This window comes from Oryx dammah, unplaced genomic scaffold, assembly GCF_014754425.2.
Source record: "Oryx dammah isolate SB20612 unplaced genomic scaffold, SCBI_Odam_1.1 HiC_scaffold_25, whole genome shotgun sequence".
In the NCBI taxonomy this organism is placed as follows: domain Eukaryota; kingdom Metazoa; phylum Chordata; class Mammalia; order Artiodactyla; family Bovidae; genus Oryx; species Oryx dammah.
The window spans coordinates 72,332,406-72,356,063 of record NW_024070209.1 but is presented as its reverse complement, the minus strand read 5'-3'; the positions used below and the strand labels follow the sequence as shown (position 1 = coordinate 72,356,063).

Below are 23,658 nucleotides of genomic sequence, written 5' to 3'. Positions count from 1 at the left end.
ACAAGGAGTAGCTCCCACTCGTGGCAGCTAGAGGAAAACCCCTGCTGCAAAGAAGACCCAGCACGGGCAAAAATAAAGTTATATATATTAATTTTAAAAAAGAATGGATGACAAGCAGGTAGATGCAATGTACTTTAGTTCAGAATTTCTGAGTGAACCTATTATTCTACCCCCTCCATCAGGAAAAGACAACGCTTGGATCCTCGGAGCTAGCACAGTGATTGGCATAGAGTAGACATTTAATTATATTAGATGAATATGGTGATTTTGAGGATTATTTATTTGATGGATGAATTAATCATAGGATCGGTAAGTGATGAATCACAACTTGGTTCAGCTCTTAAGTCTTCCGGCCTCTGTTAATACCACCTGAGCCTTAGTGGGGGATTCAATACAGTCCTCGCCGTAATTGCAGCAGAGAGGAATAAAGCCCTAAACTGAAACAACGGCTCTAAGAACACCAGTGCGCCCGGCCTTAGGGGCTGCGCGCGCAACCACGCCAGCTTGCGGGTCAGGTGACTGCATTTCCGTGGCAACAGCTTTGTTGTTGGCAACCAAACTGTAGTCCCACGGTGGTCCAGGCGGCGCTGCCCGGGGGGCGGAAGGCACCTGCCATGAATCCGCCGGGATCTCTGGGGGTCCTGGAGGAGAAGGAGGAGGAACATTTAGCCACCCCAATTCTCGGACCTTCCATACATTCTGATAATCCTCAGGAGCGGATCCAGGCCCGGCGCCTGCGCATTGCGGCGCGCCTGGAAGCTCGGAGGCGGTGAGTCAGGGTTTGGGCGCGTTCTTCCAAGGAGCGCCCGGGGTGCAGGTGACCCGGGTGCTGGAATGAGGGGGTGGCTTCTCCAGGCCGGAGCCCCTGTGGTGAGGGGCTCGCGTGCCCTACGTGTGAGCTGGTCTTGCTTCTTGATGAGATAGAAAACTTTTCTACTAGAAGGTTCAAACAAAGTATGTGATATTAAAGCATTGAATACACTTAGTAAAGTCAAAGATGGAAACAGGAATCCCTCCAGCACGTTCACGGAGAGCCTGCTGCGCCAGGCACTGTGGGCCGTACCTGAAGATGTTGGGGCTTCATGACCGGTCCTCCGAGATCGTTCTTTCCTCCTTGCCTCCCAGCCTGCCTTCCTTCCACAAGGGGTTACAGAGCAGACTTCGGCTATCACTTCTGTTGGTCTCAGTGGCTTAACTGGTTGTGTGACACAAAACCGTTTTCCTGCAGGGTCTGAGGCTGATAACCGTACCATTCTCAGGCTGGGGTTGCCACCCCCGTCCGTTCACAGACTTTGTGGCCTGTCTTAAGAAGGGGGACCGAGGGGAACTTGCGTGAACCCGTGACTGCCTGAACACCGCGCTGTGTGACAGCGCTTATACCTCGTCCTGCTGGTCAGATGATGCTTCTCTTGTTGTCTGCCGGTCTTTGGACACAAGGGCCCCAGAGTGATGTGGCTGTGTTCCAACAAAAACTTTACTTAAGGACACTGAAATTTGCATTTCATATAATGTTCGTGTGTCACAGAATATTCTTCATGTTTAGATTTTTTTTAAATTGATACACTTCATATTTTAGAGCAGTTTTAGGTTCACAGAAGAATTGAGTGGAAACTACAGACATTTCCCATTTACCCCCTACTTCTACACATGTATGAAGCTACCCTGGTGGCTCAGATGGTAAAGAATCTGACTGCAATGTGGGGGACCTGGATTTAATCCCTGGGTTGGGAAGATCCCTGGAGAAGGAAATGGCAACCCACTCCAGTATTCTTGCCTGGAGAATCCCATACAGAGGGGCCTGTGTCCATGGGGTCACAAAGAGTCACACCCAACTGAGTGACTAACGCACACTCTACATGTGTATAACCCCCTCCACCATCAATATTCTCCACCAGAATGGTGCATTGGTTACAACAGTTGAATCTTGATAAATATATAATGACATGTATCTACCCATCACAGTACTGTACTGAAGAGTTTCACTGCCCTAAAAATCCCCTGTGCTCTGCCTATTCATCTTGATCTTTTCAAAAAACCATTTGAATGTAAAAAAATCATTCTTCACTCCTGAGCCATATGAAAGCAAGTGAATCAGATTTGGCCCATCGGCCAAAGTTTGCCAGCCCTGAGATAACAGACCAGTGTGATGCTCTGTTGGAGAAGGCAATGGCACCCCACTCCCCCACTCCAGTACTCTTGCCTGGAAAATCCCATGGATGGAGGAGCCTGGTGGGCTGCAGTCCATGGGGTAGCCAAGAGCTGGACACGACTGAGTGACTTCACTTTCACTTTTCACTTTCAGGCATTGGAGAAGGAAATGGCAACCCACTCCAGTGTTCTTGCCTGGAGAATCCCAGGGACGGGGGAGCCTGGTGGGCTGCCGTCTCTGGGGTCGCCCAGAGTCGGACACGACTGAAGCGACTTAGCAGTAGCAGTGATGCTCTGTGGAATATCCAAGTGGTCCTGATCTATCTAGACTCTAGTTTGTCAGCTCAGGAGCATTGACATGGCCCTGCAATTGTGAGGACTATGAGTGTGTATTATCTGTTCCTCCTCGATATAAACTTCCTAATCCTTTTTCCTGACTGAGGTAGAAGTAGCATATTTGGCTCAATCAGTGGCCACATTCCAGGTACCTAAGGCCACACTCATATGCTCAAGCAAGGACCTGCATGGCAGCTGCGATTAGGACTGCTGCTTGCTTGAGCTTGCAGTAATTGACAATCATTTTCTTGGCTCCATCCATCCAGTTTTTGCAGGGACCTGACCAGTGAATTAAACGGAGACTTGATAGGCACCACCACTCCCACATCTGTGAGATCCCTAATTGTATTGTGTGCTCAACCACTCAGTCATGTCCAACTCTTTGTGACCCTGTGGACTGTAACCCACCAGGCATCTCTCTCTGTCCATGGAATTTTCCAGGCAAGAATACTGAAATGGATTGCCATTTCCTTCTCCAGGGGATCTTCTCAACCCAGGGATTGAATCCACGTCTCCTGCATTGGCAGGCAGGTTCTTTACCACTGAGCCACCTGGGAAGTCCTTGAGATCCCTAAGGGTGATGCTAATCCCTACCATAGCCCTGGTATACAGTATTGCTTTTTGTGCACTTGGGTGCAGTTTTAGAGTGTCCATTTGACCTTCCATATGGCTATAGCTCTTACCCACAGGCAACAACCTAGTGTGAGAATTTCTCAACTTTCTAAGCATGTTAAGATCACCCCTGTTGCTCTTTAGGGAATGGTTTGGAGGAACAAAGATCCCACATGCCACTTGGGGGGGGGCTAGGAGTAAAAAAACTCTGCCTTTCCAATGCAGGGGAGGCAGGTTCCATGGGGAGCGAGCTAAGATCCTACAGGCAACCCCTGCATTGGAAACTCAGAGTCTTAGCCACTGGACCACCAAGGAAATCCTGGACTGTGTTCTTTTTACTATTTGAATTTTTATCCCTATGGAATATATTTTTGTATATGGTGAAATATACTATGAAAATTTAAAATTGAATCCCCCAGGCCATGCACAGCTCGGCAGAAAGATTAAAAAACAAACAAACAAACAAAAAACAAAAAAACAAAAATCAAAGTTAGGAAAAAAAGAGTGAAAGATTTTACTTCCTAGAATTTAAACTTCATTTTCTCTATGTTTTTGCCATCCCAGGGAAGCTCTTGGAGAATATTTAGATGGGAAGAAGGAGAGTGAGGAAGATCAAAGCAAGAGCTACAAACAGAAAGAAGAAAGCAGACTGGTAGGAGATGGGGTATAAATGGGTCCCACCAATCCAGTAGGACCCAGACGGAGGCTTCACTCTTTCTGTGCTGGGCCTTTGATGCGGCAATGCCAAGCCCCGCCCCTCCCCCTCTTCTTCCCTCCTGTCCTCTCCTTTCCCTCTTCCCCTCTCCTCAACCTCAGTTCCCAGACTTTAAGACTGTCTCACAGCCCAACTTCTCCACGATGTCTGCCGCGAAGCAGGTCAAACTCTTTGAAGTCACGCATGGAACTGTTCTTGTCTGTACCGTTCATTTATTTCACTATAGACAATTTTCTGCCTTGTTTGACTTTCCAAATGTATGTGTGTGCGGTGTCCCGGGTGGAACTGTTAGGTTCTAGATGAGCGAAGGCCTCTTTGTGGCTGTGGAGTAGGGCCAAACTTGTACCCAGTGAACACGAAAAGAAAGTCTTTGATTGCTCTCCCATGGTGATGACAGGGCTCCTAAAACAGGTAATAAAGGACTTGAAGCAAGAGGTGCAGAAGGGATAAACAGTAGTTCAAAGCAGGGCGTGCCAACTGGCACAGTGCCACGTTTAATTAATTAATTACATGGAAAAGAGCTCACCCAGCCGGCCTGGTCAGGGAAGGTTCTAAGGAGAAAGTAGGATTGGGGCTGGGTCTTAGAAAGATAGATGGGATTTCTAAAAGCGGGGAGAAAAAGAGATCATTTCTGTAATTGAAATGCCGTTACTCGGAGAAAATATTCAAATTACTGAAATATTACTATGGAGCCTTATTTCAGTTCAGTCGCTCAGTTGTGTCTGATTATAGAGCCTAGCGATATCTAGAAACAACTGAATTACCTGGACTGTCCTGGGTCAAGGATAAGATGTTTTGTTGTAGTGGAAAGAATATTGAACTGTTACGGGTTTTTGTTCCAGATCTGTTGATAACTGTGAAGTAGATGTCACATCATCCCTTTGTACTTAGGGTACTTCATCTAAAGCTGGATGATCTCTGAGCATTTCTGTGTAGGACAAAAGGAATACTGTGTATCGGTTCAGTTCAGTCCAGTCGCTCAGTTGTGTCCGACTCTTTGCGACCCCATGAATCACAGCACTCCAGGCCTCCCTGTCCATCACCAACTCCCGGAGTTCACTCAGACTCACGTCTGTTGAGTCGGTGATGCCATCCAGCCATCTCATCCTTTGTCGTCTCCTTCTCCTCCTGCCTCCAATCCCTCCCAGCATCAGAGTCTTTTCCAATGAGTCAACTCTTTGCATGAGGTGGCCAAAGTACTGGAGTTTCAGCTTTAGCATCATTCCTTCCAAAGAAATCCCAGGGTTGATCTCCTTCAGAATGGACTGGTTGGATCTCCTTGCAGTCCAAAGGACTCTCAAGAGTTTTCTCCAACACCACAGTTCAAAAGCATCAGTTCTTTGGTGCTCAGCCTTCTTCACAGTCCAACTCTCACATCCATACATGACTACTGGAAAAACCATAGTCTTGACTAGACGAAAGTACTCTTTTAGTTGATACTGATATAATCTTGAAAATACTGTTCATCCTGAGTACTCTAAAGTTGAGTGTAAAACCAGAGAGAGAATATTGTTTTTATTAGCAGCTTTTCTATGTTGCTTTCACTTAGGACTTAAATCATGAAGAGTGTTAGCACTGAGTAGGAAATGGCAACCCACTCCAGTATTCTTGCCTGGAAAATTCCATGATGAGAGGAGCCTGGCAGGCCCCTGACCATCAAAAGAGTTGGGTATGACTGAGCACACGTGCATGTTGTCATTGAGGAGTATAAAGAACATTTATACATTTCAATTTATAAAGAAAATGCTACCTTTTTCAATATTAAGGTATTAACAACAGGAGAGGCCACTGCCCTTGACCCTGTACCTTATCAATAATTTTTTAAAAAATGTTAGTTCTTTTTGTTTCCTGTTTAATCTTGGTCAACTCCAAGTTTACAAAGATATTCTCCCATGCTTTGTTTTTAGACACTTCTTTGTTCAACTGTTTATTTACATTTGGTCTATAATCTGTCTGGAATCCATTTTTTTTGTGTGGTGTAAAAGTAGGGCCCCAGGTTCATTGTTTTTTAAATAGATCTTTAATTAACCCAGCGCTATTTAAAGAGAAGATCATTCTTTCCCCTCTGCATTGCAGTGCACCTTTGTTGCAAACGAGGTGATCATACATGTGTGTTTGTTTCTAGATTTTCTGTTCTGTTGGTCATTTGTCCATCTTTGTGGCACTTCCACACTATTTTAATTACTGTAGCCAAATGGCAGCCCTTGATACCCTAGGGTAAGTCCTCCAGCTTTGTGATTCTTCAGGGTTGTCTTGGCTGTTCTTGACCCTTTGTATTTCCTTATAAATTTTAGCATTATTTTCTCAATTTCCACCAGAAAACCTGCTGGGATTTTAATTGAGATCAGGTTGAAAGTACAGATCAATCTGGGAAAGAATTAATATCTTACCAATATAGATTTGCAACCCATGAGTATAAAATATCCCTTCTTTTGCATATAAGTATTCTTTAATATCACTTAGCAATGTTTTACACTTTTTGTCGAGGTTTAATTGTTCGTTGTTGATATGTAAAAGTATAATTGGTTTTGACATATTGACCTGATAGCCAGCAGCATGGTCAAATTCACTTCTTAATTTTCATAGTTAACCTGTGGGTTATTTTTTTAACATATAATCGTATCATCTGAAAATGACAGTTTTCTCTTTTCCTGTTCAATTTTGATACTCAAAAACTTGTTTTTCTTGCTTTGTTGCACTAGATATGCTTCTAGCCCATTAAATAAAAGTGGTAATGAGGAGAGTCCTGTGTCCTGTTCTGGCGGCCCTCCTCCAGATGTTCCCCCTCAAGTAGACTTGCCTCAAGTTTATTCAGAGCCCAAGAGCTCCCCCGTTAGATCACTGTCTGTCACAGAACTCCAAATTCCCTGTCCAAATGGTTCTGAGCCCACTTTCAAGGCCTGCATCAGCCACTTCCTAGGTTTCGTGCTGCTCAGGGATGGCCAAAGGGTTTAACAGAGCTCCCACATGTGGTCTGAGAAATTCATGTGCCGGTGTCTGAAGCCCTTCATGGTGCATGATGCGGAGCTAGGCGTATGAAGAGAAAGGCCTGGGCTCCAGGCTGGTGGCCAGGGGCTAGGCTCTAGGCTGAGGGCTGATACTGTCTCCCCCTTAGCCACCAAGTTCTGAGTTGAGCTCCGAGTCATAGTATGAATTCAAAGCAGGACTTTTGTTATGAAGGTGCCAAGGTAGGAGGACAGAATGTGTTTAATGGCTTATTACACTGAATTATAATTTTTAAATATTTAGATATGTGATATGTGGACCTTCATTTAAAATCTTACCCTGGGTCTCAAAAATGTTAGGGTGTGTCTGTTAATCTGTTGATGATGGCAACATTTTCAGTTTTACTTTGGGTCTTAAATACTTGATTCAGATATTTCTGATGTTTACATTATCTGAGTAGAAAATAGAAAATTGCTCAAAACTACAGGAAAGTCGATACTTCCTTATGCATTTAAAACTATTTGGCATAAGTGATAAGGCTGGAGCTGTTTAAAAAAAGTATGAAGCACCCTGGAGATCTGGGTTAAAGTTCAGTTATGCATTCATTAAAGCCATATTTCAAAATTTCCATAGAAGAGAGAGATGAAATAGAGTCTCTGATCATTTCAATGACTCCTTGAAGGAGAGAAATTTATAGGTTCCTCATTCAGACATGATCTGAGAGTTGGAAAATTTTCAAGTTCCAGAACAGACTTGGAAAAACTCAGACATAACCTGAGGATACCTGAACTTTTTGTTGAGAGTATGTATTATCTTGAAATCAAGACATCACGAAAAGGTCAGGAGTGAAGATGCTGAGTGTGAACTTTACAAAGAGGACTTTAAAAGTGGCATGCCAGTAGCAAAACTCCCGAGCCTTTGAGGGAGGGGTGGTGCAGTCAGTTATAGAAGACTCCTGTGTTAGAACACCTCTAGCCAAAGGTCCCACATAACATTAGCTTACACAAGATAGAAGCTTATTTCTCTGGTTCACTTAATAGCTCAGAGTGGACATAGTCCAGGGCTGATATGGGGGTTCCTCGAGGTTGGGAACCTCAGCTCCTTCCGCCCTTCCTTAGGTTGCTGACCATGACATACTTAGCATCATATGCCAGCCTGGGAGATAGAGAAAAAGGGGGCAGGAGAGGGCACAGCTTCCCCATCAAGGCACCATTCAGAAGTGGCATGCGCACTGCTGCTCATGTGCATTCTAGCTGCAAGGGATATGGGGAGGTGTATCTTTTTGGAGAGGTCAAATGCCCAGCTAAAATGGGTATTCTGCTATTAAAAGGAGAGGTGGGGGAAATGGACATTGCAGGACAACTATTATTATTATATGTCTCACCTCCCCAGCTGAGATTCTTAGAAAGGACCCTGGCAGTGTCAATCACTCAGAGGCCTATTGGAGAAAGTGCCAAGATGTGCCCAGAGCGCATGCCCTCGTACTGGTGGGCTGGTCTCTTCTCTAGTGAGACTAAATTAAAATACATCCAGAAGTGCAGAATGCTTGTAGATCGTAAGCTGTAACATCGCATCATGAGTGTCCTGTTGGAAACGGGTTGCTAAGTAGCTTCTACTCTTAAAAGTCATCAGGCAGCTTTTAATTCCTGCTTGGTGGATCACACAGCTACAGACAGTTGTGCAAGTGTTTCTATCTTTATAAATTCTTATTTGGTTTCAGAAACTGGCTAAACTGCTGCTCTGTGGCACTGAGTTGGTGACAAATATCCAGGTAGCTGCAGATATCAGAGAGATCCACAGACGAGTCGAGGAAGAGGAGATCAAGCGTCAGAGGTGAGGAACCTCCTGGGCTGTGCAGCCTGGGGGCTGTGAAGTATCTCTTCTCTGGCTCCCCATATTCTCCCCGTTCTTTATCAAACCTGGTCTGGAAGGATCCGCTTCTTGCCCCTTTTGAGTCCTCCTTCCCTCCGCTCCTCCCTCCCTCTCCCCTTCCCTCATTGCTTCCCTCTTCCTTCCTCAAGTGTTACCTTTCTAATGTGTTCCAAGCCTGGTGGATACAAAGAGGAGTGGACATGGCCTCTGCTCTTGATGTTCATAGTCTGGTTGAGATAGGTGTGCAACCTCCACCCCACCATGATTTGTGTTAAAATAAAGGGAATGGTTACCCACTCCAGTATTCTTGCCTGGAGAATTCCATGGACAGAGGAGTCTGGTGGGCTACAGTTCATGAGATCACAAAGAGTCAGACATGACTGAGTGACTAGCACAAGTTACAAAGGTATGTATGGGCTTCCCATGTGGTGCAGTGGTAAAGAATCCACCTCCCAATACAGGAGACATGAGAGACATGGGTTTGATCCCTGGGTCAGGAAGATCCCCTGGAGTAGGATCTGACACCCCACTCCAGTATTCTTGCCTGGAGAATCCCATGGACAGAGGAGCCAAGCAGGCTACAGTCTTTGGGGTCACAAAGAATCAGACACAACTAAGCACACACAGTACATTACATGACAAAGTTATGTATAAGAGTTATGGAAACATGTATGAGGTGACCTTTAATTTCCCCTGGAGAGATTAGAGAAAACTTTCCAGGCAAAGTGATATATGAGGTGGGCCATAAGGGATGAATAGGAGTTGGCGGAACCAAGGAGTGGGCATATTAGGAACAACTTGTACAGAGGCATGAGATTGTATGATGCTTGGGAATGGCATGAAAGTGAGGGAAGTATAGGGGTGGTGGAAGAAAAGGATGGAGTTGAGAAGGTAGATTAAGCTGTTCTGGGTTTAAATTAGGACTTCCCTGGTGGCTTAGAGGGTAAAGCATCTGCCTGCAATACAGGAGACCTGGGTTTGATCCCTGGGTCGGGAAGATTCCCTGGAGAAGGAAATGGCAACCCACTCCAGTATTCTTGCCTGGAAAATCCCATAGACAGAGAAGCCTGGTAGGCTATAGTCCATGGGGCCACAAAGAATAGGACATTTAATCATAAAAACCAGACCCATGAAGGCTGTGTACAAATGTAGCAGCATGTTAAAGAATGTTAAGCAGCATGTTGAGGAGTCCCCTACTGGAAGTATAGAGGGTCGGGGGATGATGGAAACTCTTCTGTGGCCAACTCTCAGCTCCAGGCTTCAGCAGGTGGGTGGTTGGCACACCCACCTCCCAGCGTTTAGTTTCCTTGACAGGGAGACAGGAGTAAGCTGCTTAGCAGGATTCAGCTTACTTGGTTTGCACACAGTGTGATTTTAACAATATTTTCATTGGTTCTACATAAGTTCAGTTCAGTTCAGTTCAGCCGCTCAGTCGTGTCCGACTCTTTGCGGCCCCATGGACTGTAGCACGCCAGGCCTCCCTGTCCATCACCAACTCCCGGAGTTCACCCAAACTCATCTCCATTGAGTTGGTGATGCCATCCAACCGTCTCATCCTCTGTTGTCCCCTTCTCCTCCCGCCTTTAGTCTTTCCCAGCATCAGGGTCTTTTCCAGTGAGTCAGCTCTTTGCATCAGGTGCCAAAGGACTGGATTTTTTCTCCCCATTAGCATCTTTACCACTGTCACTAAGAGATCATTGATTCTTTTCTTTTTCCGGATTTGTTTATTCATTTATTTTTGGTTGTGTTGGGTCTTTGTTGCTACAAGAGGGCTCTGTCTAGTTGTGGTGAGCAGGGGCTGCTCCTCATTGCGGTGCACTGCCTTCTCCTTGCAGTGGTTTCTCTTGTTGTGGAGTGCGGGCTCTAGGCACGCACGCTTCAGTAGTTGCGACTCACGGGCTTAGTTGTTCCACATCATGTGGGATCTTCTCAGACCAGAGGTCAAACCTGTGTCCCCTGTGTTGGCAGGAAGATTCTTTACCACTTCCCTGAGCCACCAGGGAAGCCTGATATAATTTATTCTTGAATTTCCCCCTGCCTGTCATGGCCTGGGGACTGAACTGGCTGATCTCCAGCAGGGTGATGGTGGAAAGGCCCTGAGGGCCCCTTTGAGGAGTCGGGCTTCTCCTGCAGCCCCTGAGGAGAAATGGAAGGTCGTGGATAGTGGTTACAAGATAAATGTGGGTTTTGGAAATGTAACCCGACAGCTGTTACTCAAGTTTTGGAAAAAAAAAAAAAAGTTAATGGAATGATAAGATGTCCTCTGTGCCCTAACTTGGAAGGTGGGAAGGAGAGAGGGGATCCTGAGATAGTTAGATTGTAATTCTTTTTGTTAAGGGAGTTTGCATTCTTGTTTGGAGACGATCTCATAGAAGAAGCGGTTACTGAAGTTGGGAGAGTGTTGCAGGCATGTGTCCTGGCCCCTGTTCTCAGAAGGGGCCTCACATCTCAGCCCTGATGCCTCCTTCTACCCAGTCCCTTCCGTGGTGTGCTCATTACATGGTTTCTTTGGCATTTTTGAAATTCTGGGAGACCACTCCTATTTTTCATTGCTAATGGTGGTATTTTCCTTTTTGTATATTCCACTAGTCATTTATTGATAATTTGGGAGGGGAATGGCCAGACAGTTGAAGTCACGTCAACAGTAAAAGATAATAATAGGAGTGCCATTTGTTAAGTGACTACTGTCTTGGGAATCATCGTATTTAATCCTGGCAATAGTCACAAGAAGGTAGATACTTCCGCCCTCTCTATTCTACAGCTGAGAAAAATGGAGCCTGCAGAGGTTAAGCAATTTGCCTAAAGTTGAGAGCCAGTAGCAAAATCAGGATTTGAACACAAGCTATGGGACTTGTGATCAAGTGCTTAACTACTGGGTCACCGTCTTACTCAGAGGATATGACCAGTTGACTCTTGAACTGTGTGTGTGTTTTGCCGGAGTCTGGCCCCCGCAGGATCCAGGGGAACCCAAAGGAGAAACGGTGTCGGCGAATGATTTAGAGAGAGATAAAGAAAGAATGTTGTAGATAAGAAAATAGAGGAGAGAAAGAGGCTGATATTCCTTGGTTTACACAGAAAGCCAATAAAGCCCCAACAAGGAGCTTGCTCTGTTCATGGAGGCCACAGGGGCCCTCCTGGTCTCCCGAGGGAGTGAAGACGCAGAACGTCTTCCCATTCAGGTCTTAGAAACCCAGGCAGATAAGTGAACACAGAGAGCCTCTATGCTCCAAGGGATCAGCCTGAAAAAGAGAGTAAGAGAGAAAAAGAAAGAAAGAAAAAAGACAGACATGGGGTGACCAAGCTTCTTCGAGCAAGGCCTGTTACTTTATTTTCAGAGAGGGCTTTTATACCCTGAGTTGTACATTGAGCAAAGTGAAAAATGCAGAGTCAACTCAACATTCCATCAGTATTAACTTTTATCGATACCAGGTTCTTTTCTGCAAGAGTCTTATTTTTTGTACATTATCTTCTGGCCTGGAGGCCTGTTGATATTTTATGACCCCTTTTTGATAAAGGTTGGTCAGCCAGAACAATAATTTTCTCTTAAAATGTTTTTTCTTAAATTCTTAGCCTGTGTCACCCTTAAAGTACAGAGTTACATTTTTATGGAGCAAAGATTTAGTGGGTTACAGCAAAGAAAGAACTTATTAACTCAAAGTCTAACGTTGTTAATGCTAAAGCTGCTGCTTGTTTTTCTACATCCTGACTATATGCACTCCCAGGAACACAATGGATAAGGGATGTGAGAACTTGGCAGTAAGCATTGGCTCAACAATGTTGCAAGAGTCTGGATAAACCTGCCAAGTAAGCTAGAATGCTAACAGGGGGTTTGAATTGAAACACTCTTATCTTATCCAGGAGACTTATTAGCTAGAGTCCTAAGTTAACTCTTTCCAGAGAAAGATGGTCGGGGACAGCCCCCTGTTAATGTCAGAAGAGTTGGTGAAAGACATAAAATAGTAAGACAGACAGATTCTGGTTTTGGGGTAGATGCTCGAGCAGGCCCAGGGGGTCCCTCAAATCCTGAAGCCTTGCTTATCAGGTTTTTTCTGTATGACCTTGTCATGGGTGGGATGGCCCAGGGAGTCTCTCGAGTCCTGCATGACCTTGTTATGGGTGGGATCTCCCGTGCTGGCTCCTGACAGTGTTTGTACAGCTTTAATGCTGATCCATTTTTGTCCTGGGTCACTTTGTTTATTTGGCCTGTTATCTACAGTCAGTCAAGCTTTAAACTAAAAGATTTCTTAGAGTCTGGTTTGGTTTGCAGTGGTTCTACCTGGAGGCAGACAGGGCTTGGTTCCCTGGCCTGTTTTCCAGATCCTAGAGAACCAGCCTGTGCTCTTGAAAGGCAGCCTCCAGAACTGGTTTATTTATATATTTGCAGACTTGAAAAGCTGGAGAACGAGGTCAAGACCAGCCAGGACAAATTTGATGAGATCACCATCAAGTGGGAGGAGGGCAAGCAGCGGAGAGTCCCTCAGGAGCTGTGGGAAATGCTCAATGCCCAGCAGGTGCACTGTGCGGGGCTGATCGAAGATAAGAACAAGCTGATCAGCGAGTTACAGCAGGCAAGAGCCTGGCCCTGGGTCCCACCACAGGGGATGGAGCTGGGAGAATGCGTGCTTTTCCTGAATGGAGAAAGGCAGAGGCCTTACTTCATTACCAAGAATGTAGTACAACTTGGGCAATACACTTAAAAATATTTTTAATCAAGGTATGGTTGAATTACTACGTTGTGTTAATTATGGCCCTGTAGCAAAGTGACTCAGTTATACATAGATATACATTCTTTTTCATATTCTTTTCCATTATAGTTTATCACAGGATATTTAATATAGTTCCTGTGCTCTACAGTAGGACCTTGTTGTTTCAGGCTATATACTTTTTTTTTTAAAGATTACTATTTTTAAAAAGTATATATTTATTGTTTGGCTGTGTCAGTTAGGGCACACAGGCTCTTTAGTTGTGGTGCGCAAGCTTAGTTTCTTGGTAACATGTGGAATCGAACCAGTGTCTCCTGCCTTGCAGGGTGAATTCTTGGCCATTGGACCACCAGGGAAGTCCCTCAGGCAATACCCTTTTAACCGGCAGAAAAAGTTCTGCAGTCATTTTAGAATCATTGGCTGCCTAAGAGAAAGATGTCCTGTTGTAGTAAATGCCATTTCAGGCTTTCTGTGCTTAGTTAAGGAATGGAACAGTCTGCAGTAGATGTGTGCCCATGTTAGAACATGGACATTCGTTGCTCGGCAGGAGCGACCCGGGTTTTCTGGGAGCCTGCAGGGAGATTTGCAGCAAGTAATCCTCTTGGGGTTTGGTCCTGGTCTTCTCGTTGAGGCTTTGCCCTGATCTGAGCCCATGGGCTCCAAACACCCGTGCTTCTCTCTGGATAGGCGAGGAAGAAGCCTATCCAGCACCTTGCCTTTGTGCAGCTTTATTTTCTAGTGCATGAGCTGATGGGAGGGGTCCGAGGGTGGTCTGGGGGTGGGGGGCTGGCAGCCTCTGGCTTCTGTCTCAGTTGGTGACCAAACTTTGATATGCTCTTCTCTAGGAGTTAAAAATGAAAGATGACCAGTACGTGAAGGATTTGAAGAAACAGTCAGATGACATCTGCCTGCTCCTGGAGAGGATGGAAGAGCAGGTGAAGAATGTGATGAAAACGTTTCGCCAGGAACTCCAAAATATTGAGGTAATTGTGTGTGAGAGAGCTGCCCTCCCTGTCCTGGGAGGAGGCCCCTGGCAGGAGGCCCTGGGAGGAGGCCCCTGTGGGGGAGGTTGGCTTGTCCTAACCACCCAGGGAGGGCCCTAGACTGCTGTAATTGCTCTGTCTCACCACTCTCATTGAGGTCTCTGCTCTAGGGTTTCATTCATTTGCTTGTTCATATGTTCGCTCCTCCAACAAATATGCAAGTGTCTACTAAATGGCAAGCACTGTGCCAAGGGGGCAACAACCAGGGACCAAGTCCTGAATGGGACCTGTATTCTAGCAGAGGCAGCTACCCAATAGACAGATAGATTACTATGTATGTAATTTGACTTGGAAAGAAGATAAAACAGGGTAAAGTAAGAGGAGTAGAGGAGGGAGATCAGTGTTCCAGAACATCAGGCGTTTTTGAGCCCCTTATCTGACGTATTTATGACAGGAATGTGGGGAGGGGAAAGGGGCGTACCAAACAAAATCCAGGAGCCTGTACTCTGGACTGGCCTGAAATGTTAAGGACTGACATCCAGACAGGCCTTTCCAAATATGGAAGAGAACCAAGAGGTGGGGGCCTCTCTCTTTGGATTAGCACAGACTTATCTCTGCATTCCCATCCACCTCCCACCCCCACCCCCTGTTCTGTGAGCTCCATGCTGCCTTTGCTTCATGGAAACCCCAGCCACTGCAATGCTGCCACTCAAGTCCCAGTGGATACATGCCAGGGTTGGCCCTGTGACTTCTAGGCCCTGGCCGTCCCCCACTGGACATAGGACGGCTGGCACACTTCCTCTCACAATCCTTGTGAAGCGGTAGGCCTTGTAACACTCCCCATGCAGCTCCTTCCACGGTGCTTTGGGTTCATGAAACCTGACAAATTTGCATTTGGGTTCGACTTTGTGTGGGTGGAGGTGCAATGCTGCTGCTGCTGTCTGAGCGCTCTTTGATGCTGTGGGACCTGCCTGCTTAAAGCAGACACAAGAGCCCTTTTTCCTTCTGGTTGCAGAAAGCATTTGAGGTGGAGAGACAGGAACTGCTGACCAGCAATAAGAAGAAATGGGAGCGGGCCTTACAGGCTCACAACGCCAAAGAGGTCAGGGAGTGGCTGGTGGGGGTTTCAGTGGTGATTCATAGAGTCTGGGGTGACTCCTGCTGAGGCTGAATTTGCTAGTTTTTTGTACCTTGGGGAAGACTGCTGTAACCCCACATCCTGACTGCAACTGCCAGGTCAGCAGTAGGGCCTGTGGATGGCCCCCTCTTGTGGTGGTGGTGGTTGGTACCAGCCCTCTGTGGTTTCACTGGTCCTGCCACTCTCTCCTTTGTTTCCTGGGTATCTCCCCCAGCCATGGGTATTTGTGGCCCAAGAAACTGTTTTAAGACACATTCTAAAGGATGTGAGATTATCAATTTATTTCAGAGACATAAAGAACAAAGAAATAATATGACCAAAATCCATTAGATTTTGTTTTTTTCTTAGAAATACAAATGTCTGACGGCAGGGTCTGCAATCCTCTTAGAGTCTATAGAGTGAGGACCCTGTTAAGCAATGCAAGCTATGGCCTTTGAGTTCAAAGCCTTGGGGGTACAGGGGTTTTGAGGGCAGAGAGACTCCCTTCAGAGTTAGAACAGGGATGGGGCCTGTCTTTCCCCTTGTCTCCCTGTGCCTTTAGCTGGAATATCTGATGAACCACATCAAGAAAGTGGAGGACTATGAGAAACAGCTCAACAAGCAGAGGGTCTGGGACTGTGAAGAGTACAACACGATCAAGATCAAGCTGGAGCAGGACGTGCAGGTGTGACTTGTTTCTCCACCAGGGTGTCTGGGTGGCTCGGCAGACGGAACACCTGTGAACGTCTCATCCTTAGCAAACACTCATAATATTCTAGAGCTAGTCCACTCAACTGATACTTACTCATTATTTTCTCTCAGTGATCATATCTGAAGGACCTTATTTACAAGAAACATGTGGAGGAATTCTTTCTGTAAAACACCAGTGGAAAACTGCCAAGATGCTGAAGGGGTCTGGAAACCATGGCATTTGAGAGATCATTGAGAGAATTGCACATTTTTGCCGGGTGGAGGGAAAATGTCTCTAGGGCCAGGTAATGGTAGGGTGGCCACCATGTGATGGGTGCCTACCATACTCCAGGCAGTTAACACACAGTTTCCCTAATCCTTATAGCAACTCGAAGGGGAGAAATCACTAGTGTCATTTTATAGGCCGTGAAATTGAGGCTCAGAGACAAGGCTGTTTATTTATCTGGTAAATGGTAAGCCCTGGATTCAAACCCAGTTCTGTGTGCCTTGGTAACTTCTGTCTTTTCCAGTATTCCAAACAGCCTCCTGATGCTGGTTGAACATAGCAGTAAGGCAGATTCCTACTCACCATCAGAAAGAACTGCCTCATAGTTGGAACTGTCTAACACAGAAAAAGGTCATCCCACAGAACAAAGAGTCCTTTTATGTCATAAAGTATTCAGAGGCTGAATGACTGTGTCTGTCTTCAGTGTAGAAGGATTCCTGCAGTGGGAAGAGGGTTAGATTTTCTGGTTTCTAAAGTTCTGTACAAACATAGGATTCTGTGTTTCCACATTGGTTAAAAAAAAAATATATCCTTAATTATGTTTAGATGTAACATAGTTGCATCTTAACATTCAAGCATGTTCTGTTCATTTCGGTCTTCATCTAGAAAAACATGTTAAAGTTTTTCCACATAGCCTTTGGTAGAATTTCAGTTCTTAACTCCTCTTGTAGTTTTCTACAATGAGATTAATTTAAAAACCCTATTTAGGGAATTCCCTGGTGGTCCAGTGGTTAGGACTCAGCACTTTCACTGCCGTGGCCCCAGGCATTAAAAAAAAAAAATCCTATTAGACTACAAATATTTTTCCAGTCTTGAGAATTTTCTTGAGCCTTTCTTAATATTAATGTCAGGGAGCTGAGAGTTACTGACAAGGAACAGTAAACTTTTGTAAGAAAGCAGCATGGCTTCTGTGGGCTGTACACATTACACTGTTAATGAAAATAGCTATAGTTAAGTTTTCTGACGTTATCTTGGTTCTATGATCATTTACATGATAGCAGTACATACTGGTCTCGAACAGTGAAATAATGGAACCTCACGTTCTTTTTTGTTGTTGTTTTGTTTTTCTTTTAGTGGTAAAGACTTTTAATAGAAGATCTACCCTCTTAGCAAATTTTTAAGTATAAGTACAGTATTGTTAATCATGAGCTCTTTGTTGTACATTGTATTTCCAGGACTTATTTATCTTGCACAGATGAAACTTTGTAACACTTTGACTAGTACCTCCTCATCTTCCCCTCCTCCAGCCCTTGCTGCTGCTGCTGCTAAGTCGCTTCAGTCGTGTCCGACTCTGTGCAGCCCCATAGACGGCAGCCCACCAGGCTCCCCAGTCCCTGGGATTCTCCAGGCAAGAACACTGGAGTGGGTTGCCATTTCCTTCTCCAATGCATGAAAGTGAAAAGTGAAAGTGAAGACACTCAGTTGTGTCCGACTCTTAGTGACCCCATGGACTGCAGCCTACCAGGCTCCTCCATTCATGGGATTTTCCAGGCAAGAGTCCTGGAGTGGGGTGCCATTGCCTTCTCCGCCTCCAGCCCTTGACAGCCCCTCATTGCAAATTTTCCTCTCTGCTTCTTTTTCATTATTTTAGATTTCACATGTAAGTGAGATCATGCAGTATTTGTCTTTCTGTATCTGGCTTATTTCACTTAGCATAATGCCCTGCATGTTCATTTCTGTTGTTGCAAATGGCAGGATTTCCTTTTTTTAAAGGCTGAATAATATGCCATTGTATGTATATAGTGTTAGTTGCTCAGTCGTGTCCAACTCTTTGCGACCCCATGGACTGTAGCCTGCCAGGCTCCTCTGTCCATGGAGATTCTCCAGGCAAGAATACTGGAGTGGGTAGCCATTCCCTTCTCTGGGGAAATCTTCCCAGCTCAGCTTCAAACCTCAGTCTCCTGCATTGCAGGTGAATTCTTTACTGTCTGAGCCACCAGGGAACCTTTTAAAAATCCATTAGTCCATCACCAGATATTTAGATTGTTTCTGTATCTTGACTGAAGTGAATGATGCTGCAATAAACATGGGAGTGCAGATGCCTCTTCGAGTTCCAGATTTCAAATTTTCAGGTTACATATTAATATTACCTGATCAAATAGTAACCCTATTTCTAATTTTTTGAGAAACTGCCATATTGTTTCCATAGTGGCTCTACCAGTTTGCATTTCTGCTACCTGTTGAAGGATTCTCTTTTCTCCAGATCCTTGCCAATGCTTGCTGTCCTTTGTTTTTTGATAACAGCCATCCTAATAGGTGTGATGTGATATCTCATTGTGGTTCTGATTTGCCGTTCCCTGATGGTCAGTGATGCTGAGCATCTTTTCATGTGCCCGTTAGTCCTCTTCATGTCTTCTTTGGAGATATGTCTATTCAGGTTCTTTCCCCATTTCCTAACTGAGTAACTTATTGCTGTTGAGTTGTAGGCTTGGAACCTCATGTTCTTAATCCAATGTTCAAATGCTTGAATGAAGTCAAGAAGTTATTGACGGACATGAATGAAGCCAAGAAGAACATGGGACATGAGGAGATTATAGAGGTTAAGAGATAAGACTAGGGAGGTGAGGGGCAGAGAGGCACGTAGCCCAGGAGACCTGGCTTTCCTGGCTTATGCTGTCTGGATGGACTAGTGGTGAGGTGTGGGTATTTGGTAGCAGACAGATGGAGACTCTCAGAGTGGGAACCTGCGTGCAGTTCATCAGTGTAACAGTTCTTCCCTGTGTCAGAATGACTATCAGTTCAGTTCAGTTCAGTTCAGTCGCTCAGTCGTGTCCGACTCTGTGCGACCCCATGAATCGCAGCACGCCAGGCCTCCCTGTCCATCACCAACTCCCAGAGTTCACTCGGATTCACGTCCATCGAGTCAGTGATGCCGTCCAGCCATCTCATCCTCGGTCGTCCCCTTCTCCTCCTGCCCCCAATTCCTCCCAGCGTCAAAGTCTTTTCCAATGAGTCAACTCTTCTTATGAGGTGGCCAGAGTACTGGAGTTTCAGCTTTAGCATCACTCCTTCCAAAGAAATCCCAGGGCTGATCTCCTTCAGAATGGACTGGTTGGATCTCCTTGCAGTCCAAGGGACTCTCAAGAGTTTTCTCCAACACCACAGTTCAAAAGCATCAATTCTTCGGCACTCAGCCTTCTTCACAGTCCAACTCTCACATCCATACATGACTACTGGAAAAACCATAGCCTTGACTAGACGGACCTTAGTCAGCAAAGTAATGTCTCTGCTTTTGAATATGCTATCTAGGTTGGTCATAACTTTTCTTCCAAGGAGTAAGTGTCTTTTGATTTCATGGCTGCAATCACCATCTGCAGTGATTTTGGAGCCCAGAAAAATAAAGTCTGACACTGTTTCCACTGTTTCCCCATCTATTTGCCATGAAGTGATGGGACCGGATGCCATGATCTTCGTTTTCTGAATGTTGAGCTTTAAGCCAACTTTTTCACTCTCCTCTTTCACTTTCATCAAGAGGCTTTTTAGTTCCTCTTCACTTTCTGCCATAAGGGTGGTGTCATCTGCATATCTGAGGTTATTGATATTTCTCCCAGCAGTCTTGATTCCAGCTTGTGTTTCTTCCAGTCCAGCATTTCTCATGATGTACTCTGAATATAAGTTAAATAAGCAGGGTGACAATATAAAGCCTTGACATCCTCCTTTTCCTATTTGGAACCAGTCTGTTGTTCCATGTCCAGTTCTAACTGTTGCTTCCTGACCTGCATACAGATTTCTCAGGAGGCAGGCAGAATAACTATACTGTACCACATTTTACCCTTGAACTGAGAAAAGGTAATTGAATCATGGATTACCCATATTGCAATATGTGAAATATTTTAGTAGATTGAACTTTATCATAGTGCCTTGGAGTTGTAGTCACCATAGTAAAGTCAGATGGCATCAATTTTTGTCAGAAAGATATGGCATGCAGTTCACTTCCTAACACTAATTCTTTGCACTGTATCATTTCTAAAATACGAAACTAATTTTTTTTGCAAACCCCCCAAATATTGAAGATCTAGTACCTATAGGTTTGGCTTGATAGGTACAAGAAGTAAAAGTAAGAAGGTATACTTTTCAGTTCTTACTACTAGAAAGGTCATATTAACAATGAACAAAGAGAAACCTATAAACATTATATACTCAACAATTTAACCACCGATACCTACCACTCCAAAATAAAAGTGCTAGGAACACTTAGTTCTTGATGTAGGAAGCAACTTTTATTTTTAGGCCTTACGTGCTCATTTAAAATTGGAAAATGGTTTAGTACAACTTTACTGCCAGAATATTAATCACAAAAATTAAATACAAGGTATTTACTTAACAAGTATTGTGAACTTACCTGGTACAAAGCATAGAAACAAATAAGATATAGTTTCTGTCCTCTAGGAGTTAACAATCATTTGAGTTAGAAAGCAAGATCATGAATAGTATAAGTAGTGTAAGAGAGTGAATGAGGGCTTTCCTGGTGGCTCGGTGGATAAGCATGCCACTGCAGGGGACATGAGTTCAGTCCCTGGTCCGGGAAGACCCCACGTGCCAAGGAGCAGCTAAGCCTGTGTGCCACAATTATTGAGTCTGTGCTCTCGAGCCCGAGAGCCACAACTGCGGAAGCCTGAGGAGAAGCCCACACCAGCCAGAGAGCAGCCCCCACTCTGCGGAACTAGAGAAAAGCCCACGCAGCGGCAAAGGCCCAGCCAGGTCAGAAACAAACATAAATAAAAAAAAATTCTACAAAAAGATAAGTTCATATTCATTGCTAATGGCCACAAAGGCCACTTTTTTTTTTTTTTTTTTTTTTAAGAGTGACAGGAAGAAAAGGGTAAGCAAGAGTTTGGAATGTGGAGTCTGTAGTTCTTAACGGAATCCCTGGGCCCCCCTCCACCCCCACAGGTTGAGATCAGTGATAAAGAGGCCCAGTGGTATCTTTAGAATCAGCTGAGAAGGCCAGAGAGAAAGGCTGTACGAAATTTCTGTTCTGTTGGGGTGATGTTGGCTACCAGTGTCAGCCTGGGGCAGGAGTTGGCTTCAGAAAGGAGCTCCTTTGCTCCTCCTACTGCCCCAGGAGAAAGAGGAGAAGAAGCGGGTGATCCACACCCACAGTCCCTGGAACACTGAAGGATTTTGGTGACAGGTTAAATTATCTTTATAAATGATTCTTCCAAACTAAACATGATGTTTTGCCATTAGTCTGTAGGAACACAGAATACAGCTTTGCAAAAATATCTTTGGTAATTGAATAAGCACAGACGTTTCTCCAGGCAAGAATATTGGAGTGGGTAGCCATCCCCTTCTCCAGGGTATCCTCCCTGACCTAGGGATCCAATCTGGGTCTCCCATATTACAGGCAGATTCTTTACTATCTGAGCCACCAGGAAAGCCCCAGCTCCCTAAGAATATTAACAAAAAGCAGGAGTAGATATTTTCAACAAGAGGAAATAAAATTGGCTAATAAATATTCAACAGTGCATGCACAGGCAAAAGACTGTAAATTAAAACAATCCAGTGACAGATTATTATTATTATTATATATATTTTTGCCTATAAAACTGACTTAGATTTAAGGTCTCTTTTTAGATCACATCCACGGGCTGGTTAGCTCAGTTGGTTGGTGTGTGGTGCTAATAAATTCTTTCAGGTCACAAGAAAAAGACATGGCCTAATTACTTTTGTTCAGAGTTTTGTAAACTGTATTCAACTAGGTGAAATATCGATGATGGTTTCACAAGACCAACAACAAAAAAATGGTGCCAGTGGTATTTTTTTCCTTTAAAGATGTCTTATGTAAGAAAAATAGAGTCTATTTACATAATGATTATTATGTAATAATCTGCCTTTCAGAATAAAATTCACAGGAGAATTCACATAGTAGGGCTCACATTTATAACTTACATGCTCTTCCTGTGTTATAAATATAAAAATTGTTCTGTGGCCCAATAAGTTTGGCAAATGCTGTCTTAGTGACAGGGGCTCATTACAAAGGAGGTCCATGGACACGGTTAGAGCAGACACCCAGATGCTCAGGGTCATGGGGCTCTCCAGTGCCTCGATCCCAGCAAAGCCTGGAGCTTGCTCATGATCGTCCAAAATCCAGAGCAGCTCTGGAGACCCTCCTTCTCTGTGAGTGTTCACACTCTCTCAGATTGTCACCATCCAATAAAAAACTTTTCTATTGGACTTCTGTGCCACCCACGCTGAACAGTGGCCTCCCCAGTATCCAGGGCTGGTCCCATTTGAAGCAGCAGAGATGGTTATGATTGGAGCACAGTGGCATAAATCATCATGACTTTGCTGGAAGAATTGCTGAGAATCTTTTCCCCCAGTGGACATAGCACACAGCCATCCCTAGAAGGTTGCAGGGCCCAGAGCAGTGGCTCAGGCTGGAACCACCCTGGGTAATTGCACTTGAAATGAAGCTGTGCCTTCAGCATCTTCTATAGGCCCGTTGGGATACTGTCAAGTCAGAAATTTCTAAATGAAACTTTAAGCATGTTCAGCAAGAGTGGGGTGTGGCTCCAGGCAGCTCCCTGCTCCGTCCCAGGCCTCCTGCCCCAAGGGCCAGGCCTGCCCTGCATGGTGTTGAGCACTGACAGGTGGGGAGGTGGGTACTTGCCCACAGTCAGTGGAGTGTGAACCATAAATTGTGGGAATCAATTTACTGAGAATCTTTGAACCTGACTTCTGAGAATCTACGGTAAGAAAGTAAAATACTCCCAATATTTTACATGCAGTACTTTCCACCATTATTTTATAATATTGAAGATTATCAAATCAACATAAATGTATTTGTACATGTATAAATGTATATACTATAAGGAAATAATAAAACATCATGGTATATGATAAACAAATATTTCACATGTGCTAAATTATAAAAATATTATGTGCCATTGTATGCTTAGTCAATCAGTCTTGTCCTTTGACAACCCTATGGACTGTAGCCTACCAGGCTCCTCTGTCCATGGGGATTCTCTAGGCAAGAATACTGGAGTGGGTTGCCATGCTCTCCTTCAGGGAATCTTCTCAACCCAGGGATCGAACCCAGATCTCCCGCATTGCAGGCAGATTCTTTACCATCTGAGCCATTGTCCAGACCTTTAATTTACCTCTAATGATAAATTTTCTAAGAATTCAGGTAGAGACACTTGTTCCTAAAGTTCTTCCAATATGACTTCAGAACAAATGACTAGGGATCCTCGGGTGTAATAAATTGTACCAGGACCAATTAGAATTATTTTTTTTAAACTTTA

At 44.7% G+C, this 23,658-nt stretch overlaps 1 protein-coding gene across 4 annotated transcripts in view; it reads left to right on the top strand.

The window, feature by feature from the left end:
• Positions 1 to 466: 466 nt before the first annotated feature.
• Positions 467 to 23,658, top strand: part of DRC1 (dynein regulatory complex subunit 1) — an 84,836-nt gene continuing 61,644 nt past the window's right edge. For all 4 annotated transcript variants that reach the window (XM_040224460.1, XM_040224457.1, XM_040224459.1 and 1 more), the window contains exons 1-7: positions 467 to 769; positions 3,661 to 3,748; positions 8,478 to 8,590; positions 13,014 to 13,197; positions 14,178 to 14,315; positions 15,331 to 15,417; positions 15,995 to 16,117. In XM_040224460.1, the coding sequence (XP_040080394.1) occupies positions 615 to 769; positions 3,661 to 3,748; positions 8,478 to 8,590; positions 13,014 to 13,197; positions 14,178 to 14,315; positions 15,331 to 15,417; positions 15,995 to 16,117 (888 nt within the window). In that variant the 5' untranslated portion in view covers positions 467 to 614. The remainder of the gene's footprint in view (positions 770 to 3,660; positions 3,749 to 8,477; positions 8,591 to 13,013; positions 13,198 to 14,177; positions 14,316 to 15,330; positions 15,418 to 15,994; positions 16,118 to 23,658) is intronic.